Raw genomic sequence first — 18718 nt, forward strand, 5'->3', positions numbered from 1 at the left:
CAGCCCAGTTGATTCTTTACATTATGAGATAACAATTTATAAGTTATCAGTTCTTAGAAATTTCCCCAATATCTAGTGATTTCTAAAAAAACAAAGACTACAGTTGGTAGTTGCTGAATTCTCTAAACACTATGGTATGTTACCCGTTCTTGACTTTGGCCTTTTTAATCTAAGCTGTACATCTCCTTCTACAACTTCAATAACTAAGTACCTTCTTAGTAGTCCCTTTACCCATTGAGTGGTTTTCATATTCTTTAGATTGAAGCAAATCTTCAAAAAGTACAGCATCAAATAGGACTTCCATTGTATTAGCCTAATTTTTAAAATTTGTCAAGGAAAGGTTAAGGCAGTGCTCAAATTAAATATAAAAGAACCACAGTAGATTTTTAATACTTACTGAAGCTACCAAGTGCAGGTTAGGAGTAAATGCTGTAAACTATTTAAACTTGCACCAGTCACTGCACAAATCTAATGCTTCACTTAGCTCTGACTTCAGAGAAAATGGCGTCTGCACATCTCACTAAATACGATGTAATGCAGCCGCACTTCAGAGAACGAGTTGAAGGCAAAGTTATTATAGTTAACAAACTAAAATCAAAACTGAAACTAATAAAAAAACATTACAGAAGTAAAATAATTACCATAACCAAAATGAAAAACTAAAACTAAATTAAACTATTAAAGTAGCTGAAAAGACTAATCAAAATAATTTACTAAAAATATTTTTAATTTTTGCAACAACCAGACTTATGCAAGGGCTAACCTGAGCTGCAGGTGGTCCCAAACAATCAAAATATATTAATAAGAATTTCATATTAGGTTTTTGAATAAATATTCCTGCCGTTAGTGTTTAACCTTTGTAGCTTTGAATTCTAAAACAAAAAGTCATCCAGCATGAGCCGCCCACAAATATTCATCCAGTACATGGAGGTTGAGCACACAGCACTGCGGTGACATAAACTGAATATGGGCGCATAAAGTGTGCGATGAAGAAAGCGATTTATTGTGTGTTTAATAGTGACAGTTCTTCAGGACCTGATAATGACAGCATATATATATATATATATATATATATATATATATATATATATATATGAGAGAGAGAGAGAGAGTATTGGTGCAAAATATAGGCAAACCCTCCAAGGAATTTTCCTGCCTTGCATCCAAAGTTGCAGGGATAAGCTCCAACTTTCCTGTGACCCTGCTCTGGATTAGCAGGTTTAGAAAATGTATATACAGTAATCCCTCGCTATATCGCGCTTCAACTCTATTGCGGATTTTATATGTAAGCATATCTAAATATACAACATGGATTTTTCGCTGCTTCGCGGGTTCTGTGGACAACGGGTCTTTTTACTTCCTGTACATGCTTCCTCAGTTGGTTTGCCCATCTGATTTCATACAAGGGACGCTATTGGCGGATGGCTGAGAAGATAACAAATCAGAGCACGCAGTTAAGTTCCTGTGTGCTGAATGGCTCAGCGACGGAGCGCTGAATTCGATTCCATGGCGTTAACCAGGAAGACTCGTCTCGCTCATTCAGCATCAACCTGTTTCGCTGTGTAAAGAGTTAACTTTTGTGTTCATCTTTGTGCATAGTCAAGCCCTTCATTATGGCTCCAAAACGATCTGCTCCTGCTACTGCTTCAGGGGCCGTGCCCAAGTGCCAACGGAAGATGTTAACGACTGCCGAAAAGGTAAACGTTTTGGATTTGTTGAAGGAAGGGAAAAGCTACACTGCTGTAGGACGCCATTACAGCATCAATGAGGCTACGATTCTTTTATTTAAAAGTAGGAAAGGAATATAAGATCTACGGCCGCAGTGTCCTTTTAACCAGGGTGCAAAACGAGTTGTAAGTGGATGTAATAAGGCAGTAGTCTGGATGGAATCTGCTTTAGGGATTTGGATTGAAGACTGCCAGAAAAACAACGGCGATGCTACACAATGGCCTGAAGAGACTCCTTTAGAAGAGCTGTAACGCTCTCCTTTGTTGTACAGTAAAACTAAACTCATCGTTATTGGACAAGTCATTGTGTCATTGTGGGTGAGTAACCATAATTAATTTACTACTTACAGTACTTAGTACATGTACGTACGTTTAGTGTCACTGTACACACATTTACTGTATACAATTTTTCTTGCATTGTACGTATTTATTGCTGGTGGCCTTTCTATCATAATGGCTGTAACATGTGATATCGGAGACACTCTATCTTTAAAATAATATTTAGGTTTTACTGTATATAAACAGTGTGGTTGCATACATAATTTCAATGAATCTTGGAATATTTATAAACAGTGTGGGAGAGTTTATAAGGGGTTAAAATATATAAAAATAACCATACAAACATATGGCTTCTACTTCTCGGATTTTCATCTATCGATTGAGGAGGGATTACTGTATTGTTCCTAATCTGATATTGTTTTTTGTGGCTGTCCGCTCTCCTATTACCAGCTCATTAAAGGGCTTACTGTTCTTATGCAAGTCTCTATTCAAGTCTCACAACTCCTAACCTTGACACTACATGCTTGTTTTTCTTTGTTTACCTCAATACAGCTAGGTGGGGTCTGCACACTGATTTAAGCCTAAGTGCCCTGTTCTTCCCATAAATTTTTCTGACCACACCCCTGTCAGAACACAGTTGAATCTACAGTGCTGTGAAAAACTATTTGCCCCCTTCCTGATTTCTTATTCTTTTGCATGTTTGTCACACAAAATGTTTCTGATCATCAAACACATTTAACCATTAGTCAAATATAACACAAGTAAACACAAAATGCAGTTTTTAAATGATGGTTTTATTATTTAGGGAGAAAAAAAATCCAAACCTACATGGCCCTGTGTGAAAAAGTAATTGCCCCCTTGTTAAAAAATAACCTAACTGTGGTGTATCACACCTGAGTTCAACTTCCGTAGCCACCCCCAGGCCTGATTACTGCCACACCTGTTTCAATCAAGAAATCACTTAAATAGGAGCTGCCTGACACAGAGAAGTAGACCAAAAGCACCTCAAAAGCTAGACATCATGCCAAGATCCAAAGAAATTCAGGAACAAATGAGAACAGAAGTAATTGAGATCTATCAGTCTGGTAAAGGTTATAAAGCCATTTCTAAAGCTTTGGGACTCCAGCGAACCACAGTGAGAGCCATTATCCACAAATGGCAAAAACATGGAAGAGTGGTGAACCTTCCCAGGAGTGGTTGGCCGACCAAAATTACCCCAAGAGCACAGAGACGACTCATCCGAGAGGTCACAAAAGACCCCAGGACAACGTCTAAAGAACTGCAGGCCTCACTTGCCTCAATTAAGGTCAGTGTTCACGACTCCACCATAAGAAAGAGACTGGGCAAAAACGGCCTGCATGGAAGATTTCCAAGACGCAAACCACTGTTAAGCAAAAAGAACATTAGGGCTCGTCTCAATTTTGCTAAGAAACATCTCAATGATTGCCAAGACTTTTGGGAAAATACCTTGTGGACTGATGAGACAAAAGTTGAACTTTTGGCAAGGCAAATGTCCTGTTACATCTTGCGTAAAAGGAACACAGCATTTCAGAAAAAGAACATCATACCAACAGTAAAATATGGTGGTGGTAGTGTGATGGTCTGGGGTTGTTTTGCTGCTTCAGGACCTGGAAGGCTTGCTGTGATAGATGGAACCATGAATTCTACTGTCTACCAAAAATCCTGAAGGAGAATGTCCGGCCATCTGTTCGTCAACTCAAGCTGAAGCGATCTTGGGTGCTGCAACAGGACAATGACCCAAAACACACCAGCAAATCCACCTCTGAATGGCTGAAGAAAAACAAAATGAAGACTTTGGAGTGGCCTAGTCAAAGTCCTGACCTGAATCCAATTGAGATGCTATGGCATGACCTTAAAAAGGTGGTTCATGCTAGAAAACCCTCAAATAAAGCTGAATTACAACAATTCTGCAAAGATGAGTGGGCCAAAATTCCTCCAGAGCGCTGTAAAGGACTCATTGCGAGTTATCGCAAAACGCTTGATTGCAGTTATTGCTGCTAAGGGTGGCACAACCAGTTATTAGGTTCAGGGGGCAATTACCTTTTCACACAGGGCCATGTAGGTTTGGATTTTTTTTTTCTCCCTAAATAATAAAAACCATCATTTAAAAACTGCATTTTGTGTTTACTTGTGTTATATTTGACTAATGGTTAAATGTGTTTGATGATCAGAAACATTTTGTGTGACAAACATGCAAAAGAATAAGAAAGGGGGCAAATAGTTTTTCACACCACTGTATTTTCTGATTTTTGATATCTCTTCAGGCCTGCAGGTGGCAAAATTGTGCTTAAAAATTTTATGTGCCATAGATGGAATCAGAGATCAATAGGACTGGTAGAAAATAACACCCAGTATGGGAGATTTTTGAATACAATATTGAAGACATTAATTGTAAGCGCATTGTCTTGGAGGAAGATATATTATGTGCTATAGATATTTAGAGTAAAAACCTCAAACCTTAAAATTCACCTAAATTTCTCCACAAATTGGCTTACTCTGGGCAAAAAATGGAAAACATGAATCATGCCAACAGTCGGTTCACATTTGTTCAGCACAAATGACATAGAAAATATTTTTAAAATTATAAAATACTTCATATTCAGTATCTGGTTTTGATTATGCTTATTTTTTATCAGACAAAAATACCAGATAGTAAACCATGTAGTAAACTTCCACAAACATTAAACACGTTATCCAAACCTTTTAAGTGTACAGTTCTGTCGGATTTTGACACAAAACTAAACTCCATAGTAGCTCTTTAACCGTAATTACTAAAACTATTATATATATATATATATATATATATATGTAAATAGAAATGTCTTTGTTAAACAAAAACTAAATTAAAACTAAAAATACACACTTAAAGAAAACTAAACAATTTCCAAGAATATACAAGTAAAAACGAATATAAAAAGACAAAACTATAATAATCTTGGTTGAAGGAATGAACTACTTGCAAGTTTGTTTCATTAAGTTGAAAAAAATTAAGTTTTTCTCCCAATGTGCTCCACCCCTTCAAATGTGGGAAGAAAGCTTTGCAGCGTGTCATTAACTGCTCATCAACAGTGGCGCACGAGTAATGCGACGCTCAGCTGACCACACAGATGATTAACAACTGACCAAGAGGACTCGGTGCAGTAACAGCACTTAGTATGGTACCAGTAGGTACTCCACAGATGACCACACTGATTATTTTCTATGTAAAGCTGGGGTTCCCAAGTTCAGTCCTGGAGTACACCCATGGTGTGAGTTTTCATTCCAATAATTTCCACAAATAAATTATTCAGTTTTACTTCTAAATGATCTAATTGTTCAATTAGCCTTTTTCTTCTTTTATTTTAAGAAATACAGTATGTACTAAGATATATACAGGTAAACAAAATTCAGAAAATTTTTTCCCCTACTTTTAAATTTTTCTTTTGTTTTACCATCTTGTTTTTAATTCACTCTCTTAATTGTATCCAAATACTGATGATTAGTGACAAGCAGCACAGACAATTAATGCAAATAGCACTGAATACTAAAGTGATGCAGCTACTTCAGTATAAAAATGTGTGAGCTAAATAATACGAAAAGGCTCAAATAACCAAAACATAAAGAGGGAAAATCTTAAAACAAGAAAAATAACAAAGATTAACGTTACACACACAAATGCTTGATACATTCCCTAAAAATGTAAACAAATTTTCAAATTTCTGGATTGATATAAAAAAGGCAGATACTGGGAAACAACAGCATGTTTAATAAAGACCAGAGTCTAGTTAAAAGTATTAAGAGGCTGGGACGAACACCTGCAGTAAGGTGGTATGCAAGACTGAACTTGAGGACCACCAAGTTGAGCATTTTATTACCATTTAGCAAAACAAATGAATGTGACATTGAAGCAGCAACTCTGCTATAATACTCAGTGCCATTTGCCCCGGTGCCTGCACTGCTCACCACTAATTGTCAGTAACTGGATACAATTTAAACAGCAAACTCCACAGAAATAAGGCAAATTGAAAGAAAATGGTACAGTGTTTAAAACTATGACAAAGAACATACATTTCTGAATTTCTTCTAAATACTACACTAGATCACTTTTTTGAATGCAGAATAAGAGAATAAAAAAGGCAAGCTAAACAATTTGATTGATACATAAGATTGACCAACTGACTTGTGGGACTAGCTGGAATGAAAACCTGTAGCCACACTAGTAACTCCAGAATATCTGTTTAAAAAAAGTATACAAAAACACTAAAAAGAAAATGCATATATAAATGAACAACTCCAATTTATCATATTCATAAGAATACTGCAAACTGTGCAGGAAATTTGGCAAAGGTAATGCCCTCAACCTATGAACATTATATAAAATTCTTCAGCAAGAGAACAGCACTGTACTTTAGAACTTATTTATTGTAATCCCAAATTCTACTGGTTGCAATGTCATTAAATCTGTAAAGTAGAAAACGTTTTAGTAATGAAAAAAAAGTGTTGAACAGGAGCGTGGGTTCCAATATTTATGTACTGTACATGTAAACATGTTAACACATCTAAAGGATGCAAGAGTTAAATGGCAACGGAAGAAAGGATCACAAGGAAGGTTACATCATTTTATTATTGAATGCTTTACATTTTAACATACTGTAGTCTGTATAAAACATGCACTTTCTGAATAGCACTTTTAAATATTAAGTGAACAGATATAAATTACATATTTTTGCACCATGACACACATTGCACTTATGTGTGCATTTTAAAGAGTGTGTGTGTATTTTTATATATACATTATATATATTTATATAAAAATGTGTGTATGTATGTATAAGTATACACACATATATGTATGTATTCATATACAATATATACACACACCCCCACTTAAATGCCAGTTTTAAGGCATCTTCCCATATTTGCCAGTCGACACAAGAAACTATAGTATCTATAGTTTTTCATTTATGGAGAACTTCATAGAAAAAATAAAAACAATTCTACAGTATGACTCATAAATATTTAAGGATTTAGAAGTTTTACATATGTGCTGTGAAGTTTTAGTAAAAATAAAGAGTCAAGAATTTGTAGGAATAATAAAACACATCTAGAATACATAAAGGCAAATACAAAATGTCAGCACTTTGTGATGGCAATGAAGACTCTACACAATAGAGTTTAAAAGACTTGGTTGGATAATAAAGTCACTCATTTATATTATAATTTAGATAAGAAATATTGTACATGTTCCTTCTTACATTACATAGTTCAATTAGTATTTCCAATCCTTTTTAAAGGTATGTAGTTGTATACATTCAAAACACAGGAATACATCAACATAATACTAATGCATAAATATAGTGCACTATTTTAAATGAACATTTATCCAAGAAGTAAATGTCACTTTCAAGGAACAGGAAAACACTGAAGTAGGTGTTTAGCAATGTGTTGATATGAAAAGAAATGATGCGCGTGTTTTTCTTCATAATCATCTTTTGAATATTTGTCACAAATGTAGCTGCCCAACATTCATATGCGGCCTTTGATATTTATAAAATATTTATGCTTGTGTGAACCACTTACTATGGCATTTTACAGGTGCACAGCTGCATTGGTAAAAACACGTTATTAACGTACTGGTGTTGTATTCACTATTTACTTTTCTCTCTCTTCTTCTAGTATTAATATTTGAAAAATAATATTTTAAGTGTGCAATACAATTTTAACTTCCTTTGAATGTTCTATTCCAACAGTTTCTTGAGTGCTCTCTCTCTTTCCAAAACCTCTTTGCAGCATTTCACTTTGTAAGCCTGAATGAGGTACACTAACCAATTTGGAAAGATACCTTTGACAAAAGAAAAGTGCACAGATGTAAGACACACTCAGTGCAAACGTTGATATTTCAGTTAGATGCCCAAAAGCTGTAGGTACTGACCCAGGATTAGTATTTATTAATTCACTTATGCCATATGCTGTAAACCAGTGATATTTAAATGCATATTGATAGATTTTCTGGGTTTGTGCATTGGAGGATGTGTCATATATCAGTCTTTTAAATGTTAGGAAGAGACCCATCACCTTGAAGCGTGACTGCAATCCCATACAAGGCAGTTAACTGGAAAGACAAGAAGAAGGTCATTAGTTCAGAAGTCATTCCCCACAAGCAAAAACAAAGATGAAGTGTTCTATCTATTAGAACGGCTACTTTGAGTTATGTGATAATGAATTCCACAGTGAAAATATTGCACATAAAATATCTAATATACAATTTTATTTTTAATATTTCTGAACTATAATAAAATACATGCTTGTGCAAAAAAGTGTTCTATGTACAGTGCAGATGTTGGATAGAATAAAGGGAATTAAAGTCCAAAACATTCTTCCATTAAAATATTAATGAAAAAAGCCGAAGACTTTTAGAATATTTCAAAGTGGTCCATATATTTTCATTTTTCAAGTTAATATTACTTGCAAATTCATTTTTGATTATGGTGATACAGCTGTTTATAATCAAGTAAAAAAAAAAAAACCACTGAGAGAACACAGGAGAACAACACATGCAGAAGGGGAAAAATAAGAAATAAAGCCATGCCTCTTTCTATAACAATTCTTTAGCAATCAATTCCAAACAAAGTCAGTCCAAATGCATAAACAAAATATATAACAGAAACAATTTTAAAGTTTAAAATTTGGTAGACTTTCACTGCTGGATTCTTCCCTTTTTATCCTTGGAGGTTCTGGTCTCGGTGGGCTGTCACAAATATAAGAAATACAATATCAATGTTCATGTGAATGTTACTAAACCTGGAAGAATTGCCTTAAAGTAACAACAAAACCACACAATGCAGTATGTGTATATATACAGCTTTGCACTTTATTCTATGTGATGTAATGTCAGGTCTGTATATCAGAAAAACAAATATGAATACTGTATATTAAAAGTTTTAAAAAATGACCTTAAACTGGCTGTTGTAACTTTATATTTATTTACACAGTGCACTTGTAGGCAATTGTACTGGAAAAGTTTTGGTTTTTTTTTGTAAAGTGACACACTCCATAATGTCCTTAAAACAAAGTAAAAACATAGTATATGAAAAGGACAAATAATACATTTAGGTCTTAAAGGGAGCAAATCAGATTTTAAAAACACATAGAATACAACTACCAATCCTGTTGTGATGTCAGTACAACAGAAAGAGATGAAAAGCTTTAATGTCACATGGCTTTCTGTGTTTAAGGAACAAAACATTAATAATGGGATGGGTTATTCCAAATGCAATACAGGTCATTTGAAAAATAACTCCAGGATTTCATTGCTAAATAAACAGATACATTTTATATTTTATTACAATATGCAAAAAGCAAGCCAGCCTTTAGGAACACTTATGTGTAGGTACATATCTGTCCTGACTAAGCAAAATCCATAGATCACATAAATATCACATTCGTTTTTAGGTGTGTTTGCATATACAGATTATTACCGCTTTTCAAAAGTTAACCTAACGTCACTTTACCTTCACAAAAGACCTACATCAGCACCCGTTTTCACAAAACCAAAGAAATCTGAAGAGAATTGTTGCTTTTATGAAAAAAAGCAAAAGTAGTGTTCAGTATTTGTTTTTCAGCAAGCCACTATAGAGGCAGAATGCACCCCAAGCAGCGAAAATGGTGCTGCCAAGCTCCTACCCCAGGAACTAAGCTCAGTATCTCACCATCAAGTTGCCATAGCTGTGAACAGTGCCTGAGAGCCTCCATGCTTTTATCTCAATTTATTTTGTACTTGAGTTAATGCAACTTCAAGAGGAAAGGATACAGATTGAAACAGAACACAACAGAAAACGGCCCAGAAGTGAACAATCAAAATCTCCCTCTGAAACAACTGGAGACTTTATGAACTTGTCTATATTAAAACAGAGTAACATTTGGTGCAAGTTTAGTCACAGATTAGTTTACTTTTTCAAATTTACCTTGAGAGGTAACTAACTTAAATATTTTACTCTTTTACTTGACCAATAGCCCCTCCTGACATCAAAACAGATCCCTAATACAAGTTAATGAAATGCCAGCAGAACTATGCTTGCAGTAGTGGCTTGCCTTGATGCTGATTGTAGAAGCTACAGCAGCTTGCATAAAAAGTTTTCACACCCACTCAGTTCTTCTGCTGTTTTAAAATCATACAGGTTAAGTCACATGATCAGTGTCACTGTTTTTAAAAAAAAAAAGAAAAGAAGAAAGCTCCACCCACACTAGCACCTTTTCACAATGTTTATAAAAGTATTTTCATCCATACTAAAACGATTGAAAACGCAAATGACATATTCATCACTATACACTGGGCATTCACACAGCATACATGTCTTAAACCGGGCTTATACTGTGCGATTTCAGCACACTTTTAAGCCCGATTTACAGTCGTCAAATTTCATATTTACCAGCCATTGTTTCATGTGCAGTATGACAGTGGTTGTGATGCTCAAATTGTCTCTTGCATTTGGTCTGTTACACAACCAGAGCAATTTCTGTTATGTCAACCAGACCAAACTTGCTCATGCAGTTTGAGCATACATAAGACTACTGCCTCTATCATGCAATTTAAAGTAGCTGTTTGACTACGATTTCTGAAAATTGCACAAAATGCAATTTAGATGCATTCAGGCAGGCAACACAACAAGCACAATGGTAAGCATCTCTTCTATGCCTGCTATGTTGGAATGTTTTTCTTTTTTAGATAGATAGATAGATAGATAGATAGATAGATAGATAGATAGATAGATAGATAGAGATAGATAGATAGATAGATAGATAGATAGATAGATAGATAGATAGATAGATAGATAGATAGATAGATAGATAGATAGATAGATAGATAGATAGATAGATAGATAGATAGATAGATAGATAGATAACTTTATTAATCCCAAAGGGTGACCAATCAGGTAATGAGACATTATAATGAGCAGGATCCAATCAGAAAAGAGACATACAATAAGCATGAACCAACCAGGATATGATAGAACACATTTGTTTTTTCAGAAATTTTCATTTTTGTGCATCTACACCAAAATGCTGCACCTGCTTTTTTAAAAGTCTCCGGCTCTGAAGAGTGTTTTCAGTATTTCAGTATTTGTTTTCATGGGTTGAAAATGCTTGGGTAGTGTGGGCAAATTGTAACAATGAAAACAGATGTCTGCATTTTTAAACAAAAATGTACTAGTGTGGACGGGTCCTAAGCATAGCTCTGTGACTCATTATGCATATACTGAATAAACACATACTCGGCATTTACATTACACTAAAAGCAACACCTCTGCTGCATTATCTACAGATGCAAATTAATAAGAAAACTTATTGGTACAGTGTAACAAAGAATTTCTGCCATTTGTGATCCATGGCAGCTATCAATTTTAGCCTGAGACTTTAGCACAGACTTTTTTTTCTCCATTAAGTATTCTTTTGTTTAATAAATATGAACTACAACAAGGTATAGACCCACTTCACAACCAACAACTAATAACAGTACATTAGTGGATGGAATATGTACATCACTTGAGTTTTAATTGAACTATGTTACTGAAAAATGCTATTAAAAATATTTAATGTATTTCAATAATGCATGCAATTGCACTCTATTGTGAATGTTAATTTTGAATGACTGATATGTAAATATTTAATAAACAAAATTTTTAAAAATTGCTTTGTTCAAGTATTTAAACAAAAATTAAAAATGCTTTAACTTTCAAAGCAATTAAGTGCCTGATTATATCTGAATTTTGCACTGTGCTAACTTTTTTTTTTTTTTTTTTTTTTAAAACTTGTTTGGTGTTGCCAAGAGATTACATCAACATACTGTAAATGTCTGTTGGGAAATTCATACATAAAAAATAATATTTAATTGAAAACTATTTTTTTTTTACTTGTACCAAATTTTTCTTTAGTTTGTCAAGTTAGACAAGATGTTATACATTTATTATGAATAGTTTTCCTTATTAAAAGCATTGCATAAAAACTATTCACTGCTGAACATGTAATGTAATTGCACATGTAGCATTAATAAAAGGGGAATTTGCTCACTTAAAATCTGCCTCACAAGAATGTATGGATAATTATATAGGATATATCTTAGAACTTCCATTTGCACTAAAAAATATTCAGCGTTAACCTCCTCCAGGTGTACTGCATAACAATAAAAATTGTCACAGAAAAAACAAAACAAAATGTGCAGTCAAAATAATACTGCTACCTTCAAATAGCATTGCTCCTGGCAAAATTCAATACTTTAATGAATGTTACATTTTTTTTTCCCCAAGAGAAAACCAAATGACCACGTTTTCCTTTTTTTTTTTTTTTTAAACATACATACATATATATATATACATATATATACATACATACATACACATACATACATATATATACATACACACATACATACATATATACACATATATACACATATATATACACATATATATATATACACATATATATATATACACATATATATATACACATATATTATATACATATATATACATATATACACATATATATATATATACATACATATATATATACATACATATATATATACATACATGTGTACATATATACACACACACACACATATGATGGGGTGCTAAACAGGCAAATACATTGATTTTGTGAATATATAAAGTCGGCGTAAGAATATATAAAGTCAAAACTTGAGTATATAAAGTCATTCCCGAATATATAAAGTCAAAACTTGAATATATAAAGTCAGCATCTGAATATATAAAGCGCTGACTAAAGCTGATAAAAAGCTGACAAGTGATGAGCAGTGCCTGGTTGTCTCCACACATACCGCTTAGAATTAAGGCCAAAAAGTTTTATCTTGGTCTTATCAGACCAGAGAATCTTATTTCTCACCATCTCAGAGTCCTTCAGGTGTCTTTTAGCAAACTCCATGCGGGCTGTCATGTGTCTTGCCTCTCCTCAGTGTGTGGAGACAACCAGGCACTGCTCATCACTTGTCCAATACAGTCCCCAAAGTGAAGCATGGCAGTGGCAGCATCATGCTGTAGGGTTGTTTTTCAGCTGCAGGGACAGGACGATTGGTTGCAATCGAGGGAAAAATGAATGCGGCCAAGTACAGGGATATCCTGGACAAAAAACCTTCTCCAGAGTGCTAAGGACCTCAGACTGGGCTGAAGGTTTACCTTCCAACAAGAGAATGACCCTAATCACACAGCTAAAATAATGAGGGAGTGACTTCACAACAACTCTGTGACTGTTCTTGAATGGCCCAGCCAGAGCCCTGACTTAAACCCAATTGAGCATCTCTGGAGAGACCTAAAAATGGCTGTCCACCAACGTTTACCATCCAACCTGACAGAACTGGAGAGGAACTGCAAGGAGGAATGGCAGAGGATCCCCAAATCCAGGTGTGAAAAACTTGTTGCATCTTTCCCAAGAAGACTCATGGCTGTATTAGCTCAAAAGGGTGCTTCTACTAAATACTGAGCGAAGGGTCTGAATACTTAGGTCCATGTGATATTTCAGTTTTTCTTTTTTAATAAATCTGCAACAATTTCAAAAATTCTTTTTTTTTGTCTGTCAATATGGGGTGATGTGTGTATATTAATGAGGAAAAAAAATAATTTAAATTATTTTAGCAAATGGCTGCAATATAACAAAGAGTGAAAAATTGAAGGGGGTCTGAATACTTTCCGTACCCACTGTAAGACTAATGACTCCAAAATCAATCATAGGGTGCATGAAAACAGAAGGGAACCATTAAGAAGGAGGGGAATATAGCAGATAAGGCGAAAGATTACCCTACGAGATTCTTTCAGTATTTTAGTAGTAAAAGAACAGTCAAGGTGGATGTGAAATGCATCAGGGATATTAAAGGGGAATTAAAAGATACAGACAGTGAAATAGCGGACACTCTAAACTTCCATTTTTCTGTGGTCTTCACAAGTGAGGAAATAGCTAACCTCCCAGCAGTAAATGGGACTATTAAGGAGGTTCTGATTGATTTAAAAATTGTTGAAGGAAAAGTATGAGGTCTGTCTATTAAATAACAACACTGTGTTTCTATCTCTTAAACAAAGCAGCGAGAACGGATTATGAGCACTTGCCATGCAGGTTTAAACCTGTCCAAACCTGCACAACAAACAACACTACTCTATGCCATTTAGTGGATTGTCAGTCACCGTTTAATGCAGTTGTGTTTCCCTGTGTGTGCTGGAATCATGCAAAGTTTAAAAGTTGAGCAACATGTCAATTTGAAACTTTTAGTAAAATTGAACAAAACCCCAATGGAGTCTTTTCAAATGCTTACTGAGGGTTACAAGGAAGACTGCATGTCTCGTGCGTGTGTGTTTTTCCTAGATTGAAATTGGTGCTTAAAGGAACACATTTTGACTCAATAGACGCAGTAAAGAAGAAAATGTCAGATGTCTTAAAACAGCTGACAGAAACTTATCTGCTCCACGCCTTTTACCAGTGGAAATGAAGACTGCATTGGCGTGTAATTACAAATGAGGAGTATATTGAAGGGAACAAGCATAGAATTGTTATATAAATAAAGTGATTTACTGTGTCAGACTTATTTAATATAGACAGACCTGGTATACTCAGATTAAATAGGTTGAAATCAAACAAATCACCAGGACCAGGTAATATTTACCCTCAATTTCTTATGGAACCTTTTCAGAATTGGGTGATGTTAAGAGTGGTTTTGCACAGGGGTCAGTGCTAGGACGGCTGATATATATATATATATATATATATATATATATATATATATATATATATATATATATATATATATAAAATTTGGATAGGATTATAAGTAACAAGCTGGTTAAGTTTGCAGATGATACCAATATAAGTGGATAGGCAGATAATTTGGAATCTGTTAAATCATTATAGAAGGGCTTGCACAGCGTACAGGCTTGGGCAGATTTGTGGCAGAGTGGAATCTACGCTATCAACTTCCAGAAAGTGTCCAGGAGCCATTAAGAAGGCAAACCGAATATTAGGTTATATAGCACGATGTGTGGAGTACAGTCCAAGAAGGTTATTCTCAAGCTTTACAATGCACTAGTGAGGCCAAATCTGGAGTGTGCTGTTTATGTCTCCAGGCTACAAAAAAGGACGTAGCAGTGCTAGAAAAGATCCAGAGAAGAGCAACTAGGCTCATTCCAGGATTACAGAGGATAAATTACAAAGAATGATTAAAAAATCTGAGCCTTTTCAGTTTAAACAAAAGAAGCTTAACAAAGTGACATGACTGAGGTGCTTAAAATTATAAAGAGAATTAGTACAGAGAAGTAAGACTGTTATTTTAAAAAACAGTTCATCAAGAACATGGAGACACAGTTGGAAATTTGTTAAGGTAAATATCACACAAACATTAGGAAGTTTTTCTTTACACAGAGAACCACAGACCCTTGGGATAAGCTACCAAGTAGTGTGGTAGACAGTAGGACTTTAGAGACTTTCAAAACCCAGGTGATGGTTTTTAGAAGAATTAAGTGGATAGGACTGGCAAACTTTATTGGGCTGAAATGCCTGTTCTCATCCAGATTTTTCTAATGTTATAGGTGCCCTTACTGCAAATAAATTGTTCTTATTACGTCAGGAAAACCAAATACTGCGGCAAACTGCTTTTGTATGTCGAAATTTTTTTATGTTGGCAAAAGGGAACTAAAATACAGTCTATTCATCATATTCATCACTTCTGAGGTTTAAAGTGTTTGTCACGTCAATGCAGATTATAATAATAACTCGGTGGTATGAATTTTTATACATGTGATTTATCATTTAGCTGGTTTGAGTGCACTTCCCCACTGGATCAACAGTATCTCCCAAGATACCCCATTATGCATATGCAAATATTCCAAACTCCAAAAATATCCAATATCTGAAATACTTCTGGTCCAAGGTATTTTGAATTAGGGATACTCAACCTGTATGTGTTTCCAAAATACTGTATATATCTTGCTATCATCATCATTCTGCACACTTGACAGTCATGTTAGTTTTTACTTCTTAAAGGCTGATGGTGTTTTGGGATGTGTGTCAGGTTTATTTTATTTTTCCTCATGATTTACTTGTTGCACAGACAGACAAATAACTATATAAACTAAAATTAGGAACTATTCATCCACGTGTTTAATTTTTTTGGAATGCAGCTGCTTTGGAATGTGCTTATATTTTTAGCTGCACTTCTTTGTACATAATTTTCCTAGTAAAAAACTCTTACTAAAAACACTTAATATTCATAAAATATTTTAAATTACAGACATCCAAATTGCATGTAATTTTCAGTTTATCTCGTTAGCATAAAATCAGGCACTACATTGTTATCAAGCCATCATATTAAATTCATATAAATTAAAACACATGCTACTATAAAAATCCTGCTAAGTTGAGCTATAATAATCAAAATACACACAAACAAAAATTAAACAGTACTTACATAGAATTTAGAAAACAGCTTTAATTTGCAAACATTACTTAGCTGAGTCAAAACAGCCTCATTCCTCAGTTTTATTATCATGCCTTTTATATTAAGCCGTGATAAGAAAATACCTATAAAATAATTTATTAGTCTTTACACTCAGCCACTACAAAGACAATATTTAAGGTATAGTGTTGTACAGGTGTACTATTTTTTCAAATATTCCATAGCACTTGGCAGGGTATTTTAGCCAAGTTCTGTTTGTTTTTTTTTGTTTTTTTTTATTTAAATGAGATCATTTAATTGTGAAAATAAGACATCTGAACATGTTTAATATAAAATATAAAAAAAAATAAAAAATGTACATTACTTTTTGATTCTAAGAGTTCTGACTGAAAGATGCGTTTTAAACAGTTTTTATTCTGTTTAAAAATATAATTGTAATTTTGTTATATGTAATTGCAATATCCAAAACTCTCTTTCACAATAATGTAATTAATGAATAGCTAGTTAAAATGCCAGCATCATTACTTTGGGTATGTCGGGGATGTAGAGAGACAGAGAGAGGGCTAAACTAACAATCTACAAGTAATTAATAATGAAACAAACTTTAGGTAAATATGAGCAGAGCGTAAAGACTTAAACATTGTGATATTGTTCTTGTAACAGACAGGAAAGCAAAGAATAGATACAACTACACACAGAGGAACATGCAGAAAAATTCAAAACACCACAAACATTCCACTCAGTATCAGCAGCATTACCCTTTTTAAAACTTCTTCAGAAATCAAAAATATCGTCATCATCATCATCATCAAATGACAAATCCCAATCTTTAAAGGCCAAATCAAGCAATCTGTAATAGGAAGTTTAATCTGAGAGAGGTAGCACAAATCTTTGACAAACGTTTAGCCATTGGACCTGGCTTGGAACTACAGTGTAAAAAAAAACAACTGTGACTTAATACTGGGGTAACTATGCATAGTGCACATGCAGCACAACAGTAAGCAACATAATATAAATGGGTACATCAGTGAGAGCAGTGCAGTGAGTAGTGAGTCATGTCTAAAGCAAAAAAAAAAAAAAACTCTTAACTGCTGCACATTACATTCATGCCATGGCAGTAAAACTAACCCCTGTTACTTACTGTTGACATGGGGGAAAAACATATATATACAGTATATATGATCAATGAAGGATGATTCGGAGCATGGGACCAGAACTAAAAAAATTTGCAAAAAATAAAACCATTTGTACATTAGATTATTTAGTAACAAATACAAATATCATAAGCTTTTTAATAGGTATGAGTAAGAGCCATATACCCCATAAATCACAGGTACTTCCCAGATTTTCATTCAAAATAAAATTAATCGTTACATTTTGGTAAGATTGAGTTCTACAAAGAATTTAATTCCATTAAAAAGCTGATTTTACTCCTTTTTAACATACATAAAACATGCACATATTTATGTGTCAGTGAGATGTGGTATATCCACAAATTTTACTGGAATCCTACCTGAAGAAAGCTTCAATGCATCGTAAAGTCTGTAAAATCCACCTGGGGACAAAAAGTTCTTTCTTTCCATCTATCGTCAATCCACTAAACTATGATTGATATCAAAGTAGTTTCTTTCCATACTACTTTTTCTTTTCTAACTGCTTTTTAAGTACTGTAGTTCTCTAAGCATAAACTTTTTAGAATGTATCTTAACCATTTCTGCATCCTCTTGTATCTCATCTTTCTTTTGACAATCTACACAACTGTTTTTCACAGGATGAAATGCATGTACTTCTCTTCCAGTACTGAAAGTGATACAAACAGATGCGCTCACTGTGTGAGTAGGGTAGATATCATAAAGTGTTTCGTGAAGCAGTGAGTAGCTTTCTCTTCCTTGAACAATTAGGACAAAAGTTTATTCTAGTGCACTTTTGTTTTCAACAAAGAAAAAGATCTAGTCTGTAATTTTGTAAGTGTGAATTATAATGGAAAATTAAAGAGTAAGTGGTATGTGAGATAGCAGCTACTGTATAAAATTATGGGTCAGTTGAAGCCATTCTTCATTAACAATTTAACATGAGCAAATTCTGTGTATGTTGAATGCTCAGAATATTGACTGCTGAAATGAAGCATCACGACATCCAGTGTTCAAAGGACAACCTTGAGGTAATGAATTTTGAATAGGAGAAATTTAAGAAGTGTTTCATAATAGGGGGATGAAACTTTGACTAATCAATGTGATCTAGAGTGCAGACAACAATC

General features: G+C 34.2%; 1 protein-coding gene across 7 annotated transcripts in view; it reads right to left on the bottom strand.

The window, feature by feature from the left end:
- Positions 1-6611: 6611 nt before the first annotated feature.
- The window catches only part of rock2a (rho-associated, coiled-coil containing protein kinase 2a), a 272191-nt gene continuing 260084 nt past the window's right edge, over positions 6612-18718 (bottom strand). For 4 of the 7 annotated variants that reach the window (XM_039748920.1, XM_039748916.1, XM_039748919.1 and 1 more), the window contains one exon: positions 6612-8754. In XM_039748920.1, the coding sequence (XP_039604854.1) occupies positions 8679-8754 (76 nt within the window). In that variant the 3' untranslated portion in view covers positions 6612-8678. Of the gene's footprint in view, positions 8755-17219; positions 17312-17602; positions 17678-18718 lie in introns of all 7 variants that reach the window. The other 3 variants (XM_039748915.1, XM_039748917.1, XM_039748918.1) reach the window with 3 other exon arrangements.

Source organism: Polypterus senegalus, chromosome 3 (genome assembly GCF_016835505.1).
Source record: "Polypterus senegalus isolate Bchr_013 chromosome 3, ASM1683550v1, whole genome shotgun sequence".
NCBI classification, from domain to species: domain Eukaryota; kingdom Metazoa; phylum Chordata; class Cladistia; order Polypteriformes; family Polypteridae; genus Polypterus; species Polypterus senegalus.